Consider the following 26,759-nt stretch of genomic DNA (forward strand, 5'->3'; position numbering starts at 1 on the left):
CCTCTTTCTTCGCCTCGTTGGCCTCCTTGGTGACTTAGCGCAACTTTTCATCTAGTGCTCCCATGGCATCTAAGGTAGTCTTTAGGGAGTTGGACGATTCATTTAAGTCTGCCTTCATCTTCGCCACCACGGTGGCTGAGTTCTTCTCCAGCTCTTCTCACAACATCCGACCAATAATCAGGGCATGACTATGAATGTCGACCAGCTCCACCACTAGGTCATTTTTAAGGACAGCTGCCAAAATGTTCTCTACTTTCGAAGTTAGAGCAACTTGGACACCTTGGGCCAATCGTAAATTTGGGCCGAGCAAGGTTGGCTGGCGAGAAGACGACCCCACCTCTACCTTTTATTGTGTGGTTTTCGTCGACCAACCCTGTTTTTTGGGATTCACTAGAGGTACAATTGTCTTCGGTGGCACCACGTCGACTGTGGGGTTAGGTTCGTTGTGCCAAGTAATTCAAAGCTACTCAGTTTTCTTGTGTCCGCCTGCCTTTGCAATTGCTTCAGATAATTCGTCAAATCTGGATCTGCACGCGACATGGTAATTGCAAAACACGAACGAATTAAACACCTCGTCAAAATAATGAATGCAATCATGCACATAAAGAGTCTACATACCAGTGAAATCTATCCACCTCTTGGACGACTCATACAAAGCTACCAATTCCCGAGTGGATAACTTATTCAGGAGCTAGTAAAGAATAGAAAAAATTTCTTTATCCAAAGGAGTCATTGAAGACCTCGACGATGAGACATATCTTTGTGGATTTTGGGTCCAATGAAAAGGAAATTTTGTTCTCCCTTCTGCATCATAGAAGTAGGGTTTGTCGTCCGGCTTTACAAAATTTTTGAAGTATTTTTCTTTGAAATTCTTATATGACAAGGTATAGGGTGCAAATCGAATACTCACTAGTCGACTTGTTAAAGACAACAAACTCATTGGATTACTCAGACGAGAATCATAATAAAATAAAAAAATTGAGGCGTGGGTAGTAACTTGAAAATATCGCAAATAATTCTAAAAGCTTGAAGGGTCGCCCACGAGTTGGGATGCATTTGGATCGACGCCACATTAAGGATCTGAAGGACCCCCATGGTAAATTCATCAAAGGGGAGGGTAATGTGTAAATCGTTGAAAAATTTGTTGTATACAAAAAGGAAGTCTCGAGGTGTGCTTTCCCAACCGTGGCACACTCGGTCGGTGTGGCCACAACTGTTGGCAACCACTACGTTCGAGGGCGAATCAGGTTTTAAGATGGATACTTTGGATAAAAACTTATCCAAATCATTGAGACCCCTGAAGCAAGTAGAGACATCCAAGACGCATGGATCGATCCACCGGGTAGTTTGGACAGTCTAACCTAGGGTCGACCGTGTGGTTCGAGTCACTCATGTCTCTCACACCACCGGATGCGGTACAGGTAAGTTTAGAAGACTCAACATTTAAAATACTATTAGAAAGATCAGTAGAGGAAGACATTACTAACCTTAGTGCAAGGAAAGTGAAAGAGTTAATAAACTCGCCACTCAGATCAAGCTAAGCAAACTCTATAGCACAATGATGAAGACGTAAACCTTACTACATTCAAATGAGGTCCTATTTATACGAACCTGTAGAGGAAAGAGATTATCGTGTAAATCATTTTGCACCATTAGATCACTAGTCATCCAGTGGCTCGTATCACTCGACATACGAAACAACACAAAATCGCACCTGTTAGATCGCTCCGATTGAACAATACTCATCAAACGACGACTTTTTTCAACAAAGCAAGCGTCACATCTCTGGCAAGCATTTAATGCACACATCAATCACATCCTGTCTCGGGAACTCCAACAGTTATTTCACGACTCTTCAGAAATTATCTTCTTCGAGCCTGGGGGCAAGTGTACCGGACGAGCCCATCTCGGTTTAGGTGACCGATTGTTCGAGTCAAAGAACATCTCAGGACGTGCAATAAATGACAATAATGACAGTTACAATAACCCTTAATGAGCCATAACTTATCCTGAAATATGCAAATATCTCCAATAAATCAGCCAAGTATTGATTAACAAATATTCTCTAATATGTTTATACTTTCCTATAAGCTTGATTGGTCAAACCCATTACCAAAAGGACCCATGATCAACACTATAAATAAACTTCACCACGAATGTGTAAGGTACGCTTTTACCAATTATGAATATACATTATTTACGCAAAGTACTTACTTGAGCGTCAGAGTGCCTTTTTCAGGTCACCCCATGCGACCGAGCATCAACATTTGTGGAAGGAAACTTGAAGGAAGAAAGCACAAAATCACCGACACATTAATAATCACACGCCTAGTCTCAGGTACTATCTAAACCCTATTTGCCTATACAAATACAAACAATAAGATTATCTAAACCCTATTTGCCTATACAAATACAAACAGGAAGATCGTGTAGATTATTTATGGGTATGAGAGCGAGCTAAAATTATAAATTAAAAAAATTTAAAATAACCAAAAATTGTAAACATTAATTCAAACTGAATGGTAAAATGTTAATATAATTTGGTTTATTTTTTTAAAATTAAAATCAAACTAAAATCACATTTAACTTTTATATTTAATTTAGATGACCTTTTAATAAAATAAAAGCCTAATCAAACGAACATTTTAAAGAGATGGGTATGTAGAGTTTTAAATATAGAGGAAATGCGTCATGCATCATTAGTTTCAATTATATAAATGCACTTTGGAGCGGTTTTCCCTTTAACAATTCTACAAAAGGAACTCATATATATAATTATTTTTCCAATTTTATATATGCTTCCGTTTCAATGTACCCGTACATCCCAATCATACTTATATAGGGGTTCATGCATATTATAATAATTGTTATTTATTTTTTAGTTAAATATATATTTTTTCTATATTTTTATACAAAATTGATTTATAGTATAACTTTAGATTTATGGGACACTTATAATAAGCATAGTATGAATCTAGTTTTTTTTTACATAATAAATACATTTTTAATATAAATGATATTATAATTATAAATTTAATAAATCAATACAAAATATTTTAACACTATAATCGACATTCGAAATTTGTTTGTTACATTCAAAAAATAATCATTCATTCTAATAGGTTTTTATTATAAATATCTAAAAGAATTAAAATTTATACTGAGTTAAAAATTAATTTCAAAATTATACTTTAAAAAAGAAAATTATATTTAATTCTTTATTTATTATTCTATTTATTCTATTAAATTGTTAATTTGTCATGGTTCTAAGTTTGTGATCATCACATAAGAAAAAATAAGTCTTATTTGATGGTATATATTATTATATTATCAAGATATTAATAACGGTTACCACATGTCTATTTTATAATTAACATACTATTAGTTTAGTATTGAACCTATGAAATTACACACAAATGAGTATCTTAATTTCTAATGTAAAAAAATTAACATTTAATAATTAAATTGGATAGTTAATATAATTAATATAATTAATTTTTTTCGAGGGAAGTATTATTGTTATATTATTTGCTAGCATTCAGTAATGGTGTGATGCGGTTTGATTCGATTTTAGGATAAAAATTTATCCTAACAAATTAAAAGAAAACATGGGGGATCTGATTTGGTTAATTAATATATGAACCAAACCAAACTTTTACTTTTTATGGTTTTAAAACAATTTTGCTACGTGTTAGTTGTTAAACAATCATTCAGATTAAGAACATTAGTGATAAATGAATTTATAAGGCAAATATATATATATATATATATATATATATATATAATTTGTTGTGAAACATTATATTATTACACTCACAAATTCACAATAAAATAGTTAATTCTATACTACAGTAACTAAAATGTCTACAGATTTCCACAGAAGTAACACAAAAAATACTTCGAATTAATAAATACAAAGATCTACATCCTATATAAATTAAAGCATAATAAATTTAATCGACAGTTTAATTGCAATAACTGAAATTCACTTGTATTTAAAAATAATTCGACCTTCAAAATAATAAAATAAACCAAATTTTCAAATTTTGGTTTGGTTTTCAGTTTTCAATTTTAAATTTTAAATACTCTTAACATTAAGGACGTAAATAACTGTAAATGTTTGGGGAAAGGATTCCAAGTATTGGATTTAAAGGGCTAGAAATGATTTCCTATTCACTGTTAACATGCCTTTTTTTTTTAATATAAATTTAGTTAATGTTACAGGAAAAATATTAATTATGTAATATATAGCTTTACAAAAATATATTTGGGTTGAATTTTAATAAAAATGTGCATAATTTAAAACTGAGAAATGATTAATTTTGAAGTACTTAATTTATGAAATGAAAATAATATTGAGAAATTATTTTATTTTTTAAATTTTATATATATATATATATATATATATATATATATATATATATATATATATATGATCCTGCCTGTTGACCAAGACGCAGGAGCCTTGCCTCGTCAAATCTGGATCGACTTCTGCGCCGTGTTAGCTTCGGTCATTCGCCTTGATTCACCTCAAGAACCTGCAAAAGACAGAACGGTGCCGCTGCGGCCGATCACGCTCCGACGCCCAAGTCAGCGACTGAACCACCAAATACTAAGAGAAAACTTAAGAACTCTCAGGAACCGTGCAAAATTCTCTCTCAGCGTACTCAAGCTCTCGCAAGCGTAAAGAAGTAATCTAAACGTGCGTACCTCTGGAGTTCGTTAGAATCTCTTATATACCTGTGCACTTTCTCTCTCCTGACAATTACACATCTGGACACGTGGCTCGCATCCAGCTGTACACGTGTCACCATCTGGAGCATCCTTGACTTGGGCGCCACTTCTTATTCTTCAGGCTTTTGGCTAAGTTACTTACGCATGAAACAACTCAGCGCATAGCTGCCTTGGAGCGTGATCTCTTCTGCGTGGCGAGTACGGGTGCCTTCATACACACCTTCCCTGTGGTCTCGCTGGCCGCCTTCATGATCTACTTCACTTGCTTCCCCGTGCATGGTAAGCTGTTCCCCGACCTCAACCTCTGGCTAGCTAGGAAATGACTACCTGACGACTTTATCCTCTGCTTCGAAAGTCTGGAACAAGCTTCCCTGATCCTTCGGCGATGTCCTTCTTTCGGCGATCTCTAACCACTAGGTCGTTTGGGTTCGCATCCGGCGACTTCATCTCAAACCCGGTGACCGCCGGTTTAGGTATGCTAGAGATCGGAGCACGCCAACTTAATAACTGGCGACTACACGAGCCCTCTGACTTCCTTCCCTTCTGCCAGCCATGAGCCCTACTTAACACGCCCAGATAATAGCTTGCTGCCACGTCATCACTTCCGACTACCAGGGCGGTACAATATATAACTAATTGCAAATGCTATTAAATTTTTTTTTCACACACGAAATTAAAGAGGTAAAAGTGCAAAAAAAAATTGTAACATAAAAAAATGAGATTTGCAAATTAAAATATATTTTAAAAAATAAAACAATAATATGTCAATGGACTTAATATATCAGCAAAAAATTTAATAAGGCATCAACATTAATTATGTGTATTATAGTGAAAAAGATAAAAAAAAAAGTACATCAAATTAAAAAAACAATAATATAATTAAATAAAATACACACATATTCTTAATAGAAATTTATATAATTATAAACATATTAAACAATCAAAGCGTCTAACAAATTATTAATATATCTGAAAATAATAATCCCTCACTCAATCTAGAGTTTAATAAACATAGATAGAAGGTTAGTATTAACCTTAGGTTAAATTTACAAAGATATATATCAAATATTAACTTGAACCAACATATATCATGCATCAGTTTGGAAGATTTACAAAAGATACAATTTCTAAATTCTTTTTCCTTTAGCAAAAAGTAGATAACAAATATTAATTTCGATGTAAATACCCAAAATTTTTAGAAAATTGAAAAATAAATATTAAAATTTGTATATCACAATTCATATATTATACTTCTAGTTGACGGGATCTCCAACGTAACCTCTCACATCATGCCCTATTAGAATAAATTCTAAATGAGTCTGATACAAGTTTCAGTTTAAATCTAACTCAATTTTATACATTACAAGAAAATCATGAAATAGAAACCAATTTTTAGAGACCAAAATAATTAGTTGCAATAGTAACTAAATTAGAAACCATTTTAAAAACTAAAAAAAAATGGTTTCTAAATTAGTTTATATTATTGTTAAATAGTTTTTAAATTGGTATCTAATTAGACCAATTATTTAGTTTCTAAATCTGGTCTCTAAAACCTTGGTTGCTAATTAGATACCAATTTAGAAACTATTTAACAATAATATAAACTAATTTAGAAATCAATTTTTTTTAGTTTCTAAAATGGTCTTTAAATTATTTTGGTCTCTACAAATTAGTTTCTATTTGATGATTTTCTTGTAGTGATAAAACCGACTTTATTAGATGAGATTTGTACTTACTCATATATTTTTAATATATTTTAGACATAAAATACATAATTTATCATCCACCCAAAATGTTGTGAGAATTTTTTGCCTTAAATTACAAGTTGCAAGCTAATATATATTTAAGTTTTCAAATTAAACATATTTTTTCAGGTTTTACAAGAAAATGATATCGACACCTCATTATTTCTAGTTTCCCCATTATCTTGAGTGATAAATAACAACATTTTTATTATTATTAGCCTTTGAAGGTAGTCGGCAATGGCAATTGAATTGAGAGTGTAGGTGCACACCACAACCTTTTCACTTTCATTTCAAACAACTTCCTCACTATATATGGACCATCAAAATGGGAAACTTTCAAGTCTCCACTGTCCACACGCATTAAACACCAACTATTGACGTGTGAGAAAATAAATTTGATCATACATAGTTTTAATTTTTTTATATAGAAGATTATTTATTAAAAATAAAATTTTTATAATATATAAGTGATACAAATTATATTTTATAAACTAATTTAATAAAGTTGAGTTAAATTTAAAATTCGTATAATAATTTATAATTTAAATGTAAATATTGAGAAAGTAATTAATCTAACTTATGCTCAAGTAATTAATCAATCTTTAAGCTTGGTGTGCATGCCCAGTGTGATAAACACTGAGTTAATGAAAATATAATGAAAAAGTTATTTGATATTTGAATGATGGCATTGGCAGGCATAGGTATGGGGAGCTTGGTTACTAGGCAATGGAAGTAATGAGTTTGATGAAATTCCTTGTCACAATTATGTGATATTAATTCAATCTATACCCTTGGCTTTGTCTTGTTTGTGATATGAATTGGAGGAGGATCCAAAAGGAAAATCAAAAGTTGTTGCTTTCAATTGCACATGCTTCCAAATAAATGTCCTCAATCCACAAGAGTTCCCACCATGGATATGTATCATCCATCCCTATCTAATCCATACATATAACTTCCTCTATCTAATTCTATTTAATCAAATTTTCAAGAGTTCAGAAATCAATTGGGAGAGTCTACATGCACAATGTTTCCATTTTAAGTTTTAGTGGAAATGCAACTTTCACGAAAAATTAAGGTTACTTGACACTATTATTTCATATAAAAAGATATTCAAAATATTTCGGATCACTAAGACAGTCTATTCATGTGAACGGTGTAAAACATTAAACACATCCATCAAACTTTTGGAATATAAAATGCATTATCTCATAATGATTAGCCAAAGCCTAATTAATAAAGTATTACACTTAAATGAGTGTCAAAAAAGTATGATTAGAAAATATTTGGGTGTGCCTTGATTATTTGTACATGTATAAGTCTATCTAGAGTAATATAAATATGGGATGTTCCAGAATAAGGAGAAATAGATTTTATGTAATTATTAGTGGCTGAATTTATTTTAAAATTCTTCGTTTAACAAAAACTAACTTGAATATCAAAATATATTTTCAAGTATTGTGATCTTTAGGGTTTAGAGTTTAGAATTTAAGAACCAAGATATAACCTAAAAAAACTTCTTTAAGTTTTTTTTAAGTTTTGATACAATGATATAAGGTTAATACAATGATATAAGGATAGAAATATAACATTTGCATGTGCTATTACAAAGGTAGTCTTAACATAATAACAACAAACAAAACAGAAACTCAAACTCAAAACCTTTGTTAAACCTTTGTTGAGCTGGTAAACATTGTTATCAAATTTATTTGGTTGATTTTAATTTGGTTTTTCCTTTATGAACAAAGTCATGGATCTTAACTTGGAGCAATGATTTTGAAGGGTCCATTGCATTTTAAACAAAAAGCAATTTACATTATTGCAATTTCTCTGAGGATCTGCCAATAAATATCTGCCAGCGTGTGTGATCATAAAGGAGTTTATTTCAGCCTCATACCCTAAGAAAACTATTAAGTGAAAATATGGAATGGAAAACTTTCTTTTCAGTTTCTCATCTTTTTTATGTAACTTTCTTCATATTCTATTATTTTCCTTTATATAAAGTGACCTCCCTACAATAGTTTTAGTACAACTCACTTTTTCTCTAAAACTACTTTTAAGAAAGAAAAAATAAATAAAACAAACTTTTTTTCTGTGGGTTAAAATTAGTTTATTCATAAATGAATTTTAATTTATGAAAAAATGTTCATTTCATTTTATTTTATTTTTAAAAAGTGTTTATGAAGAATGTTTTTTAAGCATATATTTATATTTTAGAGAAATTGATTTTGTTATATTAGGAAAAAAAATATCATATCACTTCCTATAAACAACTTTGAAATATCTCTTTTTAGAAGAGTCGTACAACTTTTTTGACGTATACACTCTCTTAACCTTTATTAAAAATTAAGGGAGATTCATTAGATAAAAAGTTGAGACCAATATTTCTAAAAATTTCAATAGGTTATATCATATTAGTGCAAATGCTTTTGTGCAATAAATCAATAAGAAATGGTAATTGTTATTATTTTTCAAAGTAATTATTATAAAATTAGTTATTTGTGATGAAGTGATATTAAATGAGAAGTAAGTTCATAATATACAATATATTTTGTATAAGTTTGACATGAATGTATAAATAAAATTTGAACTATATATAACCATTTAATAAACATACACAGAGGTTATATCTATGCATCTAGTATATAATATAAGAGCATATTTGAGTATTGTTTTTTATTTAAATGATTGGAAGTTATATATGTACATATAGAGACATGTTGTTGGTGAAACTAAATAATTGAGGCAGATCTACAATCAAATCAAAGAATTAATTGTTTTATGGGAAATTGCATTATTTAGTTGCATTTGGGCACGATGGATAGGGTTTTGAAATGTTGCATGAGAGATGTGTAGACCCTTCACTCATGCTCATCACTAACAAATTAATCCCTTCTCATCCCACCACATGTACATGTGTTCTCACAACAAACCAACCAACCCTTATATTATTACTATTAGATGGATCAAGAAATTCCTCAAGCATCAAATTAGGTGTTGATGAACTTGCACATCATGCACTGCATCTGTTCATATTCCCATTTCCTTCTCTTCTGCTCTGCCATTCATTTCCTTACTTCTTTACCTTGTACCATTGCACCCATTATTCACTCCAAAATTCCCAAATTCTCACATTCTACATTATTGCTCTGATCACTCTATTATAGTATTTTTTTTATAGGTTTGTCAATGATTCTTTCATATATAAATATTTGATGTATTTTAAAAAAAATTAAGAATAACTCAATTTCACAAAAAAATTAATGTATAAGATGAGGTTTGCACTTTATTTAAATAATGTAATTTAACTTTATATCTAATTGATGTGTGATCTCCACTTGTTTCTTCACGTTGAGCATTAGATAATTTGAATGTAAAACTAGATATTTATGAATTGTCCGACAATACTGATACGATAAGTGTTGGATACCTCACCAGAGATAAGAATATTTCATAGTATATAAATATAACCCTCACCTTATGAGTTGATTTTGTAAGGTTAGATTAGGCATAAAGTTTACTCTTAATATAATAGCATAATCATTTAGGGTCTATTGTAATGATAGTTTGTTAACCTTATTAGACCACATGCTAATATATAGTCTCGTGCACAGATCTTGACGTGAAGAGATGTGTTAGAAATAAAAGTCATCTTATGTACCGATTTTATAAATCTGACTATTAAAAACTTAATTAATGATTATATTAATTAAATTAAATAATATTTTTAGAGACTAAAAATATTGATAACTAAAATTAAATTAGTATCTAATTAGGTATTAGTAATTTTTTTAATCTCTAAAATAATATATAATTTAGTTAATATAATAATTAATTATTATTTTTTAAATTACTTTTTATTTAATAATTAATTTTAGTGTCAATTATAGTAAGATAAAGTTTGCAATTTATAATTTATAATTGATAATTGATAATTGTTGTTGGTATGAAATTTGGTAGTCCTTGAAAAGAACAATTATGAATTTGCCATTTTTTTAAAAGCTGAAAAAGAGGGATTGAAGGGTGTAGCCACCCCTTTTATAATAGTTCCCAAAAGTCAAACATGTATTTAAATAGTGGCTTCCCCACCAACAAGGACAAAATACAGTGAATTAGAAGTCGTTTTAACTCAACCGTGTTATGATTGAACAACTACTACCTTCTTTTTTAATACTAATTTCGTATCTAATCATGTTCTTTCTCCTTTTTCAATTTATTTAATACACTTCTCTAATAGTCAAAATATAAAATGGAAGATAACTATAAATAAGGTCCTTTTGCTGCTGTCAAAATTGTTAACCTAAGAGGTACCTGAACTTCTGATGATATTGGTCAGAACAATGTCCAAAGGATGGGAAACAAAAACAAAGTAAAAAATTTCACCATCATTAATAAAACCACAAGCACTATCGCATCCTAGAAAAAAAAATATTGTTAATGTAAAAACCACATGAAATTATTACTTCAAAAATGGAATATATAACATCAATTTAATAATAACAAAATCACAAAGTTAATTTTCACTAATAAGCTATCGTTTGACTAGAAATTATATTTTTAAATTTATAATCACTTTCCATAATTGAAATATACATGAGAAGTTTCGTTTTGGAGATTTCAGATTAACTAAATATAATAATATTTTATAATATATAAGTGAATGTAAATATCTTTTATAAAATTGAGTTATATTTTTTTCACTTTTTAAAATGATATTAGAATTATTTAAAGTTTATCCTAACGAGAGAGTTTGTTTGACTTATTAAGTCACCCGCTATCAGATCATCCATATATATATCTGAAGCTGAGCAGATGACACTGCTAATGTCTCTGCAGAGGAAGATGGCTGAGATGAGAAGAAGAAATGATGAAGTCGCTCGGAAGAATGAGGATGAAATCCTAGCTCTCTGAAAGGAGAATGAAGAGATGAAGAGGAAACTCAGGTAAGGGGACCGTTTGTTCGACCGACCAACCTTGTCGGTAGGTCCTTCACCACCCTCACCGACCCTAAGACTGTTGAGGAGCCGAATGACAAGATCCACACCCAAGAGGTGGATGGTGAGTCCTACCCAAACAAGTTGCCCCAACGACTAAAACCCTCGATTCGGTCTGTCGGAATCATTTTACCGATTTCATAATCGGGGTACCACTGTCAAACAAGTGAAAAGGCTTCAACAAGGAGCACTACAATGGCACGACCGAACCAGATGAGCACATGGATGCATACACCACGCACATGAGCCTTTACACCTCATAAGACGCAGTCCTGTTGATAAGTGCCTAATTTCAGTAATATTTCATATTAAAATATAGGCACTTATGAGGATTTATTGCTAATTTACATATAAAATAATCCCTAATTTATGAATATATACCTTTTTACATTTTTATGAGCTTTATTTGAATAAAAGCATTTTATTCCCAAATTTGGTGTTAATTGCAGATTTCTATGGAAGATTGAAGATTTGAAATAAAGGAGAATAATTTGAACTAAAAAGATAAAGCCGGAAGGTCCCAAAATGGAAAAAGATGCAAAGAAAGATTGAGCCTTTTTTTATGTTTTATCATTTAGCCCATTAGCGCGACACAAGAAGCAACCTAACCCTAGAAAACTAGGATAAATAGAGGGCTAAAGGCTCAACCCTAGTGTGCCAGATTGAGAGGAAAACACCATAGAGTGAATTGTAACCCAATTGGGAGAATGGAAGGTGTTAGAAGTATGTGTGGCTAATTCTACCCTTTGGGATTGGGAGTAATGTGTTCAAACTCTTATGTATTGAGGTGATATCTTATATATTAATATTCAGTTCTTGATTGATTATTGGTATTGTTGTTTTACTTTTAATTTTCCGTGACAAATTCAGAATCTTAAATATGACTGGGAGGTATTTTTAGGGTTCGGACCTAAACAACAATATTTAACATATTTGAGTGCTAGGAATAGACTTGAAATGTTAATTGCTATTAAACGTCTGAGCTTCGTTCTAAGTTGTTCTTATAATTATGCGAGGGATCGATAGTTAGGGGACATTCTTAAGGATTTTATGTGCGAGGAATCGATATAAATGATTTTTATACGGGCATCAATTTCAATCAAAGAACTTAATGTTGACATGCTAATCAAAATACTTGAGAGTGAGAGAGACGAAACTAATCCTTAATTTTCCAATTGAAACAACTAATTCTTTGTCTATTTTCTTATTGATCAGTGCCAACACAATTAATTCAAAACTCTTTTAATTGTTCTGTTTTTATATTTAGCGATTATTGTACTCGATAATTCACTGTTCCCCACGTCGTTGAAGGGAGGAGCCCTGAGTTGGTTTACCAAACTCCCTCCTAACTCTGTTGATAGCTTCGCAACGTTGGTGTCCATATTTGAGACATAGTTTGCAACCATAATGTCCCCATGGTCGTTCGCCATATAAGGAATTGAAATCATCGACCCCTTTAGTCTAGGCAAAGGTCAAGCCAAGTTCCTCCTAGTCGGGGTTAACTACTTCACCAAGTGAATCGAGGCCGGGCCCCTTGCCTCCATCTCAGCCAAGAATGTGCAAAACTACGTGTGGAAGAGCATTTTGTGTCGGTTCGGGCTCCCGCACACCATCATCACTAATAACGACCGACAATTCATTGACCGAGGACTTCAAGGATTTTACGAAGAACTCGGCATCAAATCATCGCTTAGAAGGCAACTCTTCGACTTAACTCTAAACCAAGAGAACCTGTTGGTCGGCCTAGACCTCCTTAGTGAGCTCCAGGACAAAAGCAAGATCCACGAAATGGCATGCAAGCTCCAAGCTGCCAGGCGATACAACAACGAAGGTTCGACCAAGAAGCTTCCAGAAGGGAGACCTTATTTGGACGATGAGGAGCAAGGCGAGAAAGAACAACGACAAGTTTTCATCTAACTGGGAAAGCCCCTTCCAAATCCAAGAGGTAGCAGCTTGGGGGGGGGGGGGTACCACCTAGAATGGCTTTCAAGAAAATTTTACCGAGGACGTGGAATGCCACACACCTCAAATTCTACTACAGTTAAGCATGAAATAAAACTTACTCACTATTTCCTCACCCGACTAGTTTTCCTAAAGAGGGTTATCGGTCGGGTAGGTTTTAACGAGGTGTTTCTCTTTAATTGTGTATTTTTACAAATTACACTTACACACTTCCCAATACTCGGTTCGGTCAAGGATGTAGCCTTAACCGGCATACCCTACCGACACCTAAAAGACTCGGTTCGGTCAAGGACGTAGCCTTAACTGGTATAATCTACCAAAACCTTAAAGACTAGGATGTAGCCTTAACTAGTATACCTTACCGACACCTAGAAGACTCAGTTCAGTCAAGGACGTAGCCTTAACCGACATACCCTACCAAAACTGTAAAGAATTGGTGCGGTCAAGGACGAGCCTTAACCGACATACCCTACAAAAATTGTAAAGAATTGGTGTGCTCAAGGACGTAGTCTTAACCGGCATACCCTACCAAAACCTTAAAAACTTGGTGCGGACAAGGATGTATCCCTAACCGGCATACCCTACTGAAACCTTAAAGACTTCATTCAAGTAAACATAATTGTACCGGCCGACATCAAGCACTTGTGAAAAACTTTTGCTCAATTAATTTATACTGACCATTTAGTAATTAACAATTTATTTTAACTTATACATTTCAAGGAGAAGTAGTGGAACAAAAGTACAAACGGTTCATTAAGCAAGCAAAGAAGGTGAAGGTCACACCCCGACCTCGGAGGATAAGAAGGAGAAGGCCACATCCCGGCCGAGGATAAAAAAAAGCTAAAGTCTAAATCTATTGGTCTTCATCTTCAGCACCCTCGGTCGGAGTAGCTCGGGTTACGCTCTATAAGGCCTGCATCTCCTCGCAAGACACCATCCAACCTTCGAACACGTCCATGTTGGGTTCGAAGTTATCGGACGGTGGGGCTCTATTGTAGAGAAGGTGGGCCTGGAGGACAGCCTGATCGAAGCTTTGGCCCAACATCACTAAAGTATCTTTGATTGTCTTGTCCAAGTCGGCCTCGACCACCTCCTTCTCGGCCCGCAACTCCGAGCTCTTGGCCTCCAACACTAAGATCCTGTTATCAGTCCTCTCCAAGGCCTCCTCAACTTGGCCACCTCGGCCACCATTTCCCTTCCTCACTGCTCCAACTCGACCTCCCTAGCCTCGACGATCTCTCGTTCAGTCGCCTAATGAGCAAGCTTCCCCTCATAAGCTGATTTTTCTTCCAGGAACTATACTTCAAATTGCCCGAGCTCTCGGCCAACTCATGCTCAAGCAGAGAGATCTCCTGGACTCGTCGGCCCCGGGCAGGTAGGTCAGGACGAGACCCCGACAGAACAACTTGATGCTGCCCTGAAGCAACTCTTCCTCAAAAACAGCCCAAATCAGACTCTTTGCAGTGGAGTTCAAGCCGACCCTCACCTCCTTAGAAAATTGCAAGTCATCCCCCAATATAGATAGGGGTGACCTCGAAGCCTCAGGAGTAGGCTCGGTAACAGTGATTGGACGGTTGAATTCATGAGTCGGTGGAGGAGGGTCAACGACAATGGGAGAGGACCGAGGAGGAGGTAGAGTCGGCGTGGTGCCCAGAGAGCGAGTGATTGTGGCTATGTTGCTCCCTTCCCTTAGCCCTTTCTTGTTAATTGAAAAGAACATTACCCGATTGACTAATGCCACAGAACAGACTCGACCGGGTGGGAGATGTAATAGCTAAGAAAGAAGACAAGAGTGGAAGACAAACGAAAGGCATCACATATCAGACGAAAGGTTTGAAGAGATGCCCAAGTGTTTGGGTGGAGTTGAGTGAGAGCCATGTTGAGCGTCTGAAAGACGCCTATCGTAAAATTATCAAAGGGAAAAGAAACGTGCAAGTCAGAAAACAAACAATAGTATAAGAAGAAAAAGGGACGTTCAGAAGGAGACCAACCCAAACATACTGTATTAGTCGGTTTACAGGGTTCAACAGTCAGAATACCAAGGCTAGCATCTGACTTCAAAATCGGGACCTACCCAAAAAATCTGAAACGGAGGTCCCGCTCAAGAAGTTGGAGGTGATCCTAATCACCTTAGGGTCCTCCCAATCCAACCCCATAAGGGGGGATAAGGGCTCAGGGGATCCCGACCGGTCGATAACACCTTCCGAGTTGTTCCCCCTGGCTACACTCTCCATCGGGTGCCATACCTGGATTGCACCGACCGACAAGGGCTCGGTCGTGGAGGAGGCGGGAGAAGAAGATGAAGAAGGCGAAGAAGACGAAGGGGGTAAAGGAAGAGGAGAAGTGGGAGCCGAGGAAAAGGATGCAGGACACGAAAGACATGACTAACTTTTTGGAGGACGAGGAAAGTCGTGCACCAGGACGAAGGGTATTCAGATGTTGGACCAGGAAATCAAAGCAGGAGAGCAGTGATTTGACACTGTTTGGGACCACTATTTATAGCCCTTAGGGGTCTCGGGAGACAAAGATCACATCCATCTCAACCGTTAGATCTCCCCTGATTCAACGTTCCTCATCAAATGGCGCCAAAAAAACCCTCATTAATACATGTCATGTCACGCGTACAGGCGCCGCCTAATGTCATGTCAGACCTCGGGAAACCCAATCGCCACATCGGTCTCAGACAAAGACTCTTCAGATTAACCATCTTCAAGTCTGGAGGGCAAGTGTACTGGTGAGAGTCGTATGACTGATGCCATGTCTCAGCCCCCATCAACAGGTCGACCGATACCACAAATTCAATTACACTTAAGCAGAGTTAGTAAAACTAATAAGCAATCAGGAGCAAGGTAATACACTTCTAAACATGACCCAAGTTCTCTAATCTGGCCCAATAAGAAAGGCCCACTAAAATAATATAAATAGCACATATTCCAATAACTAGGTACGTCATTGAACAGTACTCAGATAACCGAGTACTGTATACTAAAACTGACTTGAGCGTCAGAGTGTCTTCTGTATGTACCATCCGAGTCTGAGGTGGAACAAGAAGAGGAGTGGAAGGAGCTTGGAGGAAGAGAAAGTGAAGTGTTGTCCAACCGACCGACCGAGGAAGATGAAGAGTTGTTCCAATAATTCTCTAGACGACCCTATTTAAAAAAAAACATATATATATATATATATATATTATAAGTGAGTGATTTTATGAATCAATTTTATATAATTAAATAATTCTTAAAATTCACTTTGTAATACATAAAAGTGTAAAATTTTAACATATAAAAAATCCATGATTTTATGAAAAAAAAATATAAAATTGATAACATATATCACCTCAAACGAATGTTGAATGAGAACGTCCTTTCCCTCTTATCTTATATCACGTTCAACTTCATCACTTTGTTTACAATTGATACTTTAAATAATAAACATTTCAAGCATCAGAAATTTATATGTAAAATTTAAGCAGTGAGAACTACATAAAAAAATTGGAATGAAGAGGAGATCAAAGACAGAAAATCCAATAAGATTGCAAAGCATATCTAAAACTGAAATTGAAAATGAATAAAATACATAAAAAAAAGGAGGAGAGTATAATTGTTAATAAATATAGTCAGTGACTTTGCTTTACTGCCACATAGCAACGCATGTTTTAATTTTAATTCAGTTTTAATCTTAACAATTTTATTATTTTTAATATTAACTAAACTCATTTTCTCATTCTACAAAATACTGTTTCACTTATATCTTTCATTTGCATAAGTGTATTCCATTTACCTAACTATCTTTTTAAAATTTTATTTAAATAAACTATTTTTTACTTTACTATCTTTATTTTTCATAATTTTTTCCTCTCCAAACAGTGCAATAATTTTGTTATTATTATTTTGTTTTAATATATAAAAAATATAACAATACAATAAAAATGCGAAAAAATAATACATCCTTCTATATTTTGCACGTGACCTCATGTGTTTTTTGGGGTCCCTTTTGGTGGTTATCTCTCTCTCTTTTATTATATGGTCAACCTGGTTTTCATATGATGTAGTTAATGATGATTCAGAAGCATCTAATCCTTCAATCATGTTCTTCCTGTGTTTTTGCTCATCTTCTAAACCTATTTTATTCTTCTCCTCTTTCTCCTTCCTGCATTCAACTGTGTAAAATTATTTAAAATATACAAAAAGATATTGGTTTTTTAATAAGTTGCCGTTATGATAGTTATTTTGTTAGTTATGAAGGCTATATAATTTAAGCATAATAGCTTGACTCAACAGATGAACCCTTTTAATGCAGATTAAATAATGGTATATATGAGTAGCTTCTAAGCTCCAATTATTAGCAACAACGTGCTCAATTATGCTACAACTTCCAATACTCATACTTTCCCATTTCTGGCTCTATCTTTGTTGCTATCAAAAAGCCTAAAAATCTAACAAGAACCATAAAATGACATGTAACAAGAAAGTGAAAAGGCTCATTAACTCTCCAGCTTTCATCACAGATTCAAATCCTCTATTTAAGCCTCTCTAACTCCTCTCTTCCAACAAACAATCCAAACTCACATTTCCAAACCTCAAAAACAATCATTTCTCTCAACGCTTAAAACCTCTTCCTTTTTCTATCTAAGACTCAAGAGGCCACAACTCAGAAACAAAAATGGAAGACATGTTTCGCCTAGTTGATTGCGAAGAGATGTTCTCAAAACGTTGCATTTGGGTGAATGGTCCTGTGATCGTAGGGGCAGGTCCTTCAGGACTAGCCACAGCAGCATGTCTTAAAGAACAAGGGGTACCCTTCATGGTTCTTGAAAGAGCTGAATGCATAGCCTCACTGTGGCAAAAACGTACCTACGACAGACTAAAACTCCACCTTCCCAAACACTTCTGTCAGCTCCCTAACTTTCCATTCCCACAACACTTCCCCCAATACCCCTCCAAGAATCAGTTCATAGACTATCTCCAATCCTATGCACGACACTTTGACATAAACCCACGATTCAACCAGTGTGTTCAGAGCGCCAGGTACGATGAAATCAGCGGGTTGTGGAGGGTGAAAACCGTTGCCACCTGTGGCTCTGTGAAGAATGAGTTTGAGTACATTTGCAGGTGGCTCGTGGTGGCCACTGGTGAGAATGCGGAGTGCGTGATGCCTGAGATAGAAGGATTGGGGGAATTCAAAGGCGATGTTATTCATGCATGTGAGTACAAGTGTGGGGAAAGATTCAAGGGGAAGAAAGTGCTTGTTGTTGGTTGTGGCAACTCTGGCATGGAGCTCTCACTTGACTTGTCTAACCACAATGCTTCTCCTTCCATCGTTGTTCGTAGCTCGGTAAGTCCTTCTCTTGTACAGTTATGATATCAAGTACGTAACAGATCATCACGTCTTCAAATATCACCCACTCAATTCCTTACTTTACACTTTTTCACTTCAAAGGAGTAAACTTTGGAAAACACTTCGCCAATGACTAAGGTCAAACTCCAATTCTAATAAGAAACATAGAACATGAAAGAAAAATTGTGTTTCGAGTTATTTTGAGGTTGGTGATTAAATGGGGTTGCTTTGATTTTGGTTTGGCAGGTTCATGTGTTGCCAAGAGAAGTGTTTGGGAAGTCAACGTTTGAATTGGCGACTTTGATGTTGCAATGGTTGCCACTTTGGGTGGTCGACAAGATTCTATTGGTGCTGGCGTGGTTGGTGTTGGGGAACATAGACAGGTTTGGGCTGAAAAGGCCTTCGGAAGGTCCTTTATTGTGGAAGAACACAAAGGGAAAGACCCCTGTTTTGGATATTGGCACCTTGGAAAAAATTAGATCCGGTGACATAAAAGTTGTGCCAGCAATAAAGAGGCTCAATGAAGGGTGCGTGGAGCTTGTTAATGGTGAAAAACAAGATGTTGATGCAGTGGTGCTTGCAACAGGGTACCGTAGCAATGTCCCTTCTTGGCTTCAGGTGAGAATTTGTTTCTACTTTTTATTATTTTCTAACTCATTTGGAAAGAAAAGTGTGAAATGTTTGTGCAGTGTAGTGGCAATAGAAAATAATGTGATTTTTGGTAATGTTGTGTGCAGGAAGGTGAATTTTTGTCAGAGAATGGTTTTCCAAATGGTTGGAAAGGAAATGTTGGAGTTTATGCTGTTGGGTTCACAAGGAGAGGGCTCTCTGGTGCCTCGTTCGATGCTATCAAAATTGCTGGAGACATTGGCCAACTTTGGAAACAAGAGACTAAGCAAAAGAAACATCGTACCATTGCTTGTCATAGACGTTGCATTTCTCAGTTTTGAATTAACTCTCAGATCACATACAACCATGCAAACAATGGTGTTTCTTTTAGTTAGGAATTTGTTAGTGTATAAACAAAACAACAGTATCTTTTGTAAGAATATTACATGACAAAAAATATACGCAGATAACACAGGAAAATAGGTACATAGCCCTCTCCCTCTGCCCAAGTTTTCAACAGTTTTTTGGGATTTTCTCTAGGAAACCAAGGATGAAGAGGCTTTGTAGCTTAGTTGAGATGTAATAATAATTCAATAATATTTTTCATCATCATTTTACTCTATTTCTGTTATCAACATAATAACTCGTACAGAGTAAACAGTCTAAGATGATTTTTATGGTGTAATTCAGTTCTCAAATCTTTGCAGTGATAATTACCATCAAACTCGATGATGAAAATTTTAGTGTGACAGCAACATGCTCTTGTAAGATTTTTGGAAGGAAGCTTGAGAAATTCATTATAGGAAATAAGGTTTGATTGCGATATAAATCCAAAGAAGATGAAACTAAGACCATGATTTTCAGAAAATTATAAGCAAGATGATCAATTGTTTTTGGCGTCACTGCTTGTGTCCATATCTACCTGATCTTGACGAAAATGATGAGAATGAATAGTATGATCACATTTAGAAGCCATTTTGAAAAGTGAGACATGCATGAATCTCTTGCACTTGCAAAATCAATGTGTTAGTTAGTAACATCATTTCAGAGCCTTCTTTTTCTGTGTCTCGATTTTCACACTACGAAATTTCTTACCATGTAACCCACGAAAGTTAGTGCGTCAACCAGTGCAGGTGGTTTCCATCGTTCTTCCAAATAATACACACACATGTATATATTCTCCCTCCAATTTTTTAATTGTCCTTTTTATAATAAAAAATTGATTTATTTTTTATTTATCATTTTCTAAATTTTAAGATAAGATAACATGTTTTTTTTCTAAATTTAATTAATATAAATAGTGAAAAAATAGTTATAATAAAAGATCAAAATATAATAAAACATAAATGCACATTAAAATAATATAATTGAAAAAGATATAATAGTTAACTAACTTAAAGTGCCATTAAAAACAGAAAAGTTAAATATTTTTTTTCTAAATGAACATAAGAAGTATATATATAAAGATTTTTATCATGGAGTAATTCAACTTATTTCTATTCATTATTATTTTGAAATTGAATAATTTTAATATATTAATTAGATTTCAAGAAAAATCAAAGGTAAAATTATTTTAATATATTAATTATTATTATGAAATTGAATAATTTTAGTATATTAATTACATTTAAAAATCATTTCTTAAAAAATATTAATCACCTTACCTAGAAAATCATGAATATAAACATAAAATTTTAAATTTACCTTTCATATATAATAAATAAAAATAATAATTTCTTCACATATCTAGTAATTAACAGAAATTTCTCACTCAATGCTTACTTGTATATGTGATGGAGATAAGACTTATACTTTTTGTGAAGTACATTTTTAACAAACTTTTTTCATAAATGTTTATGAAAGAGAAAAATAAAAATTATTTTTTTATAAGCTAAAATTAATTAATTTACAAGTTAAAAATAAAAAATTTAAATTTATATAAACGTACTTATCTAAATATCTTATGTATGAGCTAGTTACAATTCATAGGGAAATTAATTTTAATTTTTGTAAAAAAATTAATTATATATAAAATTTGGTCAATTTTCTTAAAAAAAATATATTACTTTGAGGGCCATGCTCAACTAAAAAGATCTAAATTTTATTATAATAAAACCTCATCTTAAATATATGCAAAGAAATTGATGATTTTGCTATAGGAAGAAATGTTTGAGTGGTGAGGGGAAGAAGGAGAACAATTTTGTTTTAAAAAGTAATTTATGGGTATTTTAAAAAATTTGGTTACATGCATAAAATAAGGACATGGCCTGCCACATGCAAAGGCATGGTTGTGCCAGGTGCAATGATCCTAACATCTAATTTAGGTAAGTGATAATTAATTAGGAACATCACTTCAAAGTTAGTTCAAAATCTTTATTTTACCCATATATCATCAATCCAACATCACCCTTGGGATCTCTGTTCATTCAATTTGAATATTATTAATAATCACTTTTTAAAAGGGAAATTTATTTATTTATTTATCTATTTTTCAAATTTTAAAATAACATATTTTTAGAGATAGAGGAGTATTTCATTGCTTCGAAAAATATATCTTAATAGTTTATTAATTAATACCCTTTTAATATTATTATTAGTGAACTAAACACTTTCATCCTCTTTAATAACTTTTGGTTATTGGCAAGCATAGCCTCAGTCAAAATCTTGGTGTTGATATATATGCATTATTATAATTAGCAATAATTTTTTATATGACTTTTATAATTTAATATAAAAATTAACAAACTTATTATACAAACAAGATCATGATATACATGTTATTTTCCTTTTGTATATCATCTACACGGTTTGAAACATCTAACTATTATCTGGATAACAACCAATCAATGTTATGTAGGAATTATTTTTAAATTTATGAAGTAATGGATAAAAAAGGAAAAGTTTCATACTTTGTAATTTTCTTACAAAAAATTGTAAAAACTATTTTTTTTTTAAATTGAATAAAATTTTACAAAATATTCAAAAAAAAGTTTCGCAAATATGAACATTGATAATGTAACTCTTTATTTTAGAACCTATGAAACTCATACACTTTTCTTAAATGACGTGTTCGTGTCGGATACACACCGATACTCGTAGAACACATATCGATGAAGTTTCCACTTCAAAAAATATTCGTTAAATTTCTGACAATTCTAACAAGGACCTAATACAATTTTAAAAAGAAAAAATACAGTAATTTTCTAAAAGATCAAACTTATTGTATAAATTTTTATTATGATTATAAAACTAAGGAACAAATCATTTTGAATCAACAATGAAAAACATTTTTCTACTTAAAAAAATTGAAACATACTTAGTGCACATAAATCTTTATTGTCAATTTATATAATTTATAATTATATAATATATAAATATGTGTCCCTGTATCCTACATTTTAGAGATGATATGTATCTCCGTATTTATAGTATCATTGTCCACGTCAATATCTATATTTGTGCTACATAGTTAGAACACGAAATAAAATATCTATGGATGATATGTAGAAGGAAAAAAAATGAAAATATTAAAATAATAAAGACTAGGGTATGAATATGTTTGTCGTGACATATAATTAATGGGCAGCAATAGGAGTACATTAATTTTGACTAAGATGAATGGCTGGCAAGAAAAAAATCCAGCCCCAGAATTTATGAGCTATAGTTTTATACCAATCATATTTTCTAAGATTATGTTCTCTTATATACAAGAAAAAATCCAAACACATGCCACAAAACTATTCCAAACAAAAGTCGGTGTACTTTTGTCTCTGTTCAATTCTTCCAAAACCAAAATATAATTATTTCATTCTATTATCAATCATTCTAAACTAATTTAATTCATTAATAAATATATATTAAAAATTATTAAATTTTACATATTTCTCTTTTATTTTTATTTTTACTTTTTATGGGAAAAATATATTGATAAAAGAAGTATAAGGGATACCTGATACTTGCATATATAATCTTGGTCTAAGAATAACAAAATTAACAACTAAAATCTTATCTACTATTTTCTTTCTAAAAGTGACTTTAGTTTTGTGTGATCAGACTCGCCAAACAACTGCAAACCAGATTACTCACCAAACTTTTCTAATTTTTTCAGATAATTATATGAGAATGTTACATAAATTGAGATATTTTATTATTGTGTATGGTTTAGAACCTCAATCAATTATGTCGTTAATAGTTTCATTTTTTTATCAGAAAAATTAAATAAATTAAGAATTAAATATGTTTTTAAATTTTTTAATATAACATAAAATTAGTTTTTAACTTTAGTCTAAACTTTAGGATATTTTTAAGTAATTCATTATCAATATTTTTTTAAGTATAAATGAATTTTAAAATGAACTATATTATAATATTAAAACATTGAGATGAGTTAACATGAAATATTTTAATATTTTAATATATACTGAAAATTTATTTTTGATGTAAAAAAATTTGAAAATAACTAATTTCAATAATTTTATTACTTCAAGTATTTAGGAGGTATAAAAATTAAATTAAAAATAAAATAAAATTTCGTGTAAAAGTATATAATCAAAAAATATATTTAAATTATAAATTAATGAAAATATTTAAGTAATATTTCAACCAACATATAAAAAATACGTATCATATATGATATTCTGAATAAGCATATAAAAAAACAAAAAAAATCAGCCATTGCTATCAATAATTTGATACAATCAACTTTTAACTGAAATCACATTAAATATTATATGGTTCCACGAAATTTTATCTTTTTAAATAAGAAGGGATAGTATATTTAAAAGAGTGCATGATATTTGTGATATTTTAATTAAAAGCAGAAATTGGTAATTAAAGTGAGATGATGATGATGAAGAGAGAAAAAGGATTGAAGGTGTTGTTTGAATGATTGGGTGTAGCTGAGTGCAATTTTTCTAACCCTAAATAGCGATGAATGAGGCTCTATAAACATTTGATGTTAAGGCTATGCAATGGAAAGTGGAAGTCACCTTAGTTTCTTTCTTTTCATACAATCTCTTGGGACCCTTTCTTAATGATTACCTGAACCTAGCTCTAAACTTTTATTATCATGTATCACTATTATCATAATCAAATTTCAGTCATTTGTTTCTTTAAAATGTACTATTTCAATTAGTTGAACCTGACATAGATTTTTTAAGGTTATAACACTTATTTTGTTATTATTGAATTCATGTTATCATTTATTATTTTTATTTAATGATTATTTATAGTGTTACTTTGAAAATAAATTATAAAAAATACTAATAACATGTATTATAAAAAAAAGTACGCGGAAACCACACCTAATCACGAATCAACTGTAAAAAATAAATAACATAAAATTTAACGTGGTTCAATAGCCAATCTGCAACTTAAGTTCACGGACGACTAATTAGATTTTCATTAGTTTGTTACAATTTTATTACAAATATAAATATTTTTTAATAAAAATTATATAAGAGACATAATAATTAAATTTACTTACTAATATGCTCACACTCAACATTTATAAGAATTGAAATATTTTTTAAATACACTACATTAATTTATTTATTTTCTGTCAATAAAAAAATCACTATTGTGTTTAGTTAATTTGCTAAGATAGCAGAAGAGCTAGAAATGGAGATTTATATTCCTTAGTTGACCAAGAAGAAATTTGTACCTACCAATCTTATGTTATGAAAGCAATTAGGAGCAAGAAAGTAAGAGGCAGACACTGAAATGAAACCTGATTCGAATGATATCATAAATCTAAGTTTTGATTTTGTTTTATTTTTCTACTGTTCATAAGGACATAGTATAGCTGTACGAGTTTGATTTGATTTGATGTCAATTCCAGCTGCATGTATAATTGTATTGCATGTCTCTTTTCAAATGTTACCACAGTTTTAGTAAAGATTAAATCGTCTTTTTATGTCCACACAAATATTTCATTTTCATTTCTGTATTTTCAAATTAATAGTGATTGACTCTTTTTTATCAAAATATCTAACTTCATTTTTAGAACTATTATTTTTTTAATGTAAGGATTGAATGATAAATATTTTAAAACTTTAAACATATATTTTAAGTAAAGATTTAAGATTACTCATATTTTTCGTGAAGAAAATACGTTTGTTGATAAATTGATTAATTTCAGATTTATTTATTGATATAATTGATTAATTGATTAATTTCAGATTTATTTATTGATATAATAGGTTTCTATCTAGTTTGTTCTTAACATTCTTTATAAATAGAAATAGTTTATTATGTGTTATTTTTGTTAATATATTAATTTTAGTCTATTTTTTTATATTTTTATATTTTTTAATAATATTTTAAAATATATGTATATATATATATATTTTAAATATTTAAGATTTTTTTTCAGGGACTTAAATACTATTAATCTTAATATAATAAGGGTTAATAATATGTTTAGCATTTTTGAAAAGAAAACAGTGAAAGGGTCTGCTATGGTGTTATTGATGAGTCTTTTATATAGGCAATGACCTTACCAATCATAGTTTTAGGAGGTCATGTTTTATTCTAATTCAGTCTTATCATACTAAGTTATTTTTAGGTTTAATTACCTTTTTCGTCCCTATATTTATACCCAATAGTCAATTTGGTACAGTGGTTTTTAAAAAATTCAATTTGGTCCCTAAGTTTTTTAAAATGTATTCAAAATGGTCTTTTATGACCAAACGACGTTAAGTGGTGCTTATGCGGCAGACACGTGTAAGTTACATGGATTGTGCTTACATTACTTTGGTGAATACTGAATTAGAGTTTAGGTTATTCAAATTGGGGATTTCGAATTTCTGATTTAGGATTTCTGATACGAGGATTCCATTCGAAGGTGTGCTCCCCTCATTCGATTTTGTGGTGCGATCGTGAGTTACGATGGTGAGTTGCATTCCCATGGTCGATTTGGAGGAGCGATTATGTGGTGTGGTTCAGAGGTGGTGAAGGGGTAGCGATTGCGATCCAGACCGTGGTGTCATTTTGTGATTGCTCCTTTATAAGGTTAGTAATTTTTTACTTAATTTCAGAGTGGTTCTGTTTTTTATTACTTTTAGAGAACATATACAGAGTTGTTTATGATGTTTCGATAGAAAAATCTAACTAACATCATTTTGAAAAAAAAATATTAATTAATAAAAAAACTCTAATTAATGTTGATCAATAAAATACTTTGACTAACTATTTAATTGATGTTGGTCGAAAACAACCTTAATAACATCAACTAAAATTAAAATCTAGACGTTAACAAGAAAAAAAAAATGTATTTCACATAATTTGATAAAACATTATTAATGTTGACAAAATTTGAAATTATATAATTTTAAATAATCAAATTATTCTCATAAAGTCCGAAATTTAAATTTCTTTTAAAAAA

At 32.0% G+C, this 26,759-nt stretch overlaps 1 protein-coding gene across 1 annotated transcript; it reads left to right on the top strand.

Moving 5' to 3' along the window:
- The first annotated feature begins 17,878 nt into the window (after window positions 1-17,878).
- Window positions 17,879-19,997, top strand: LOC137829556 (putative indole-3-pyruvate monooxygenase YUCCA8). The gene is made up of 3 exons (XM_068636381.1): window positions 17,879-18,763; window positions 19,013-19,384; window positions 19,504-19,997. The coding sequence occupies exons 1-3, from the start codon at window positions 18,092-18,094 to the stop codon at window positions 19,714-19,716; spliced, it is 1,257 nt and encodes a 418-aa protein (XP_068492482.1). The 5' UTR covers window positions 17,879-18,091; the 3' UTR covers window positions 19,717-19,997.
- The last annotated feature ends 6,762 nt before the right edge of the window (window positions 19,998-26,759 follow it).

This window comes from Phaseolus vulgaris, chromosome 7 (assembly GCF_051622355.1).
Source record: "Phaseolus vulgaris cultivar YP4 chromosome 7, ASM5162235v1, whole genome shotgun sequence".
In the NCBI taxonomy this organism is placed as follows: Eukaryota; Viridiplantae; Streptophyta; class Magnoliopsida; order Fabales; family Fabaceae; genus Phaseolus; species Phaseolus vulgaris.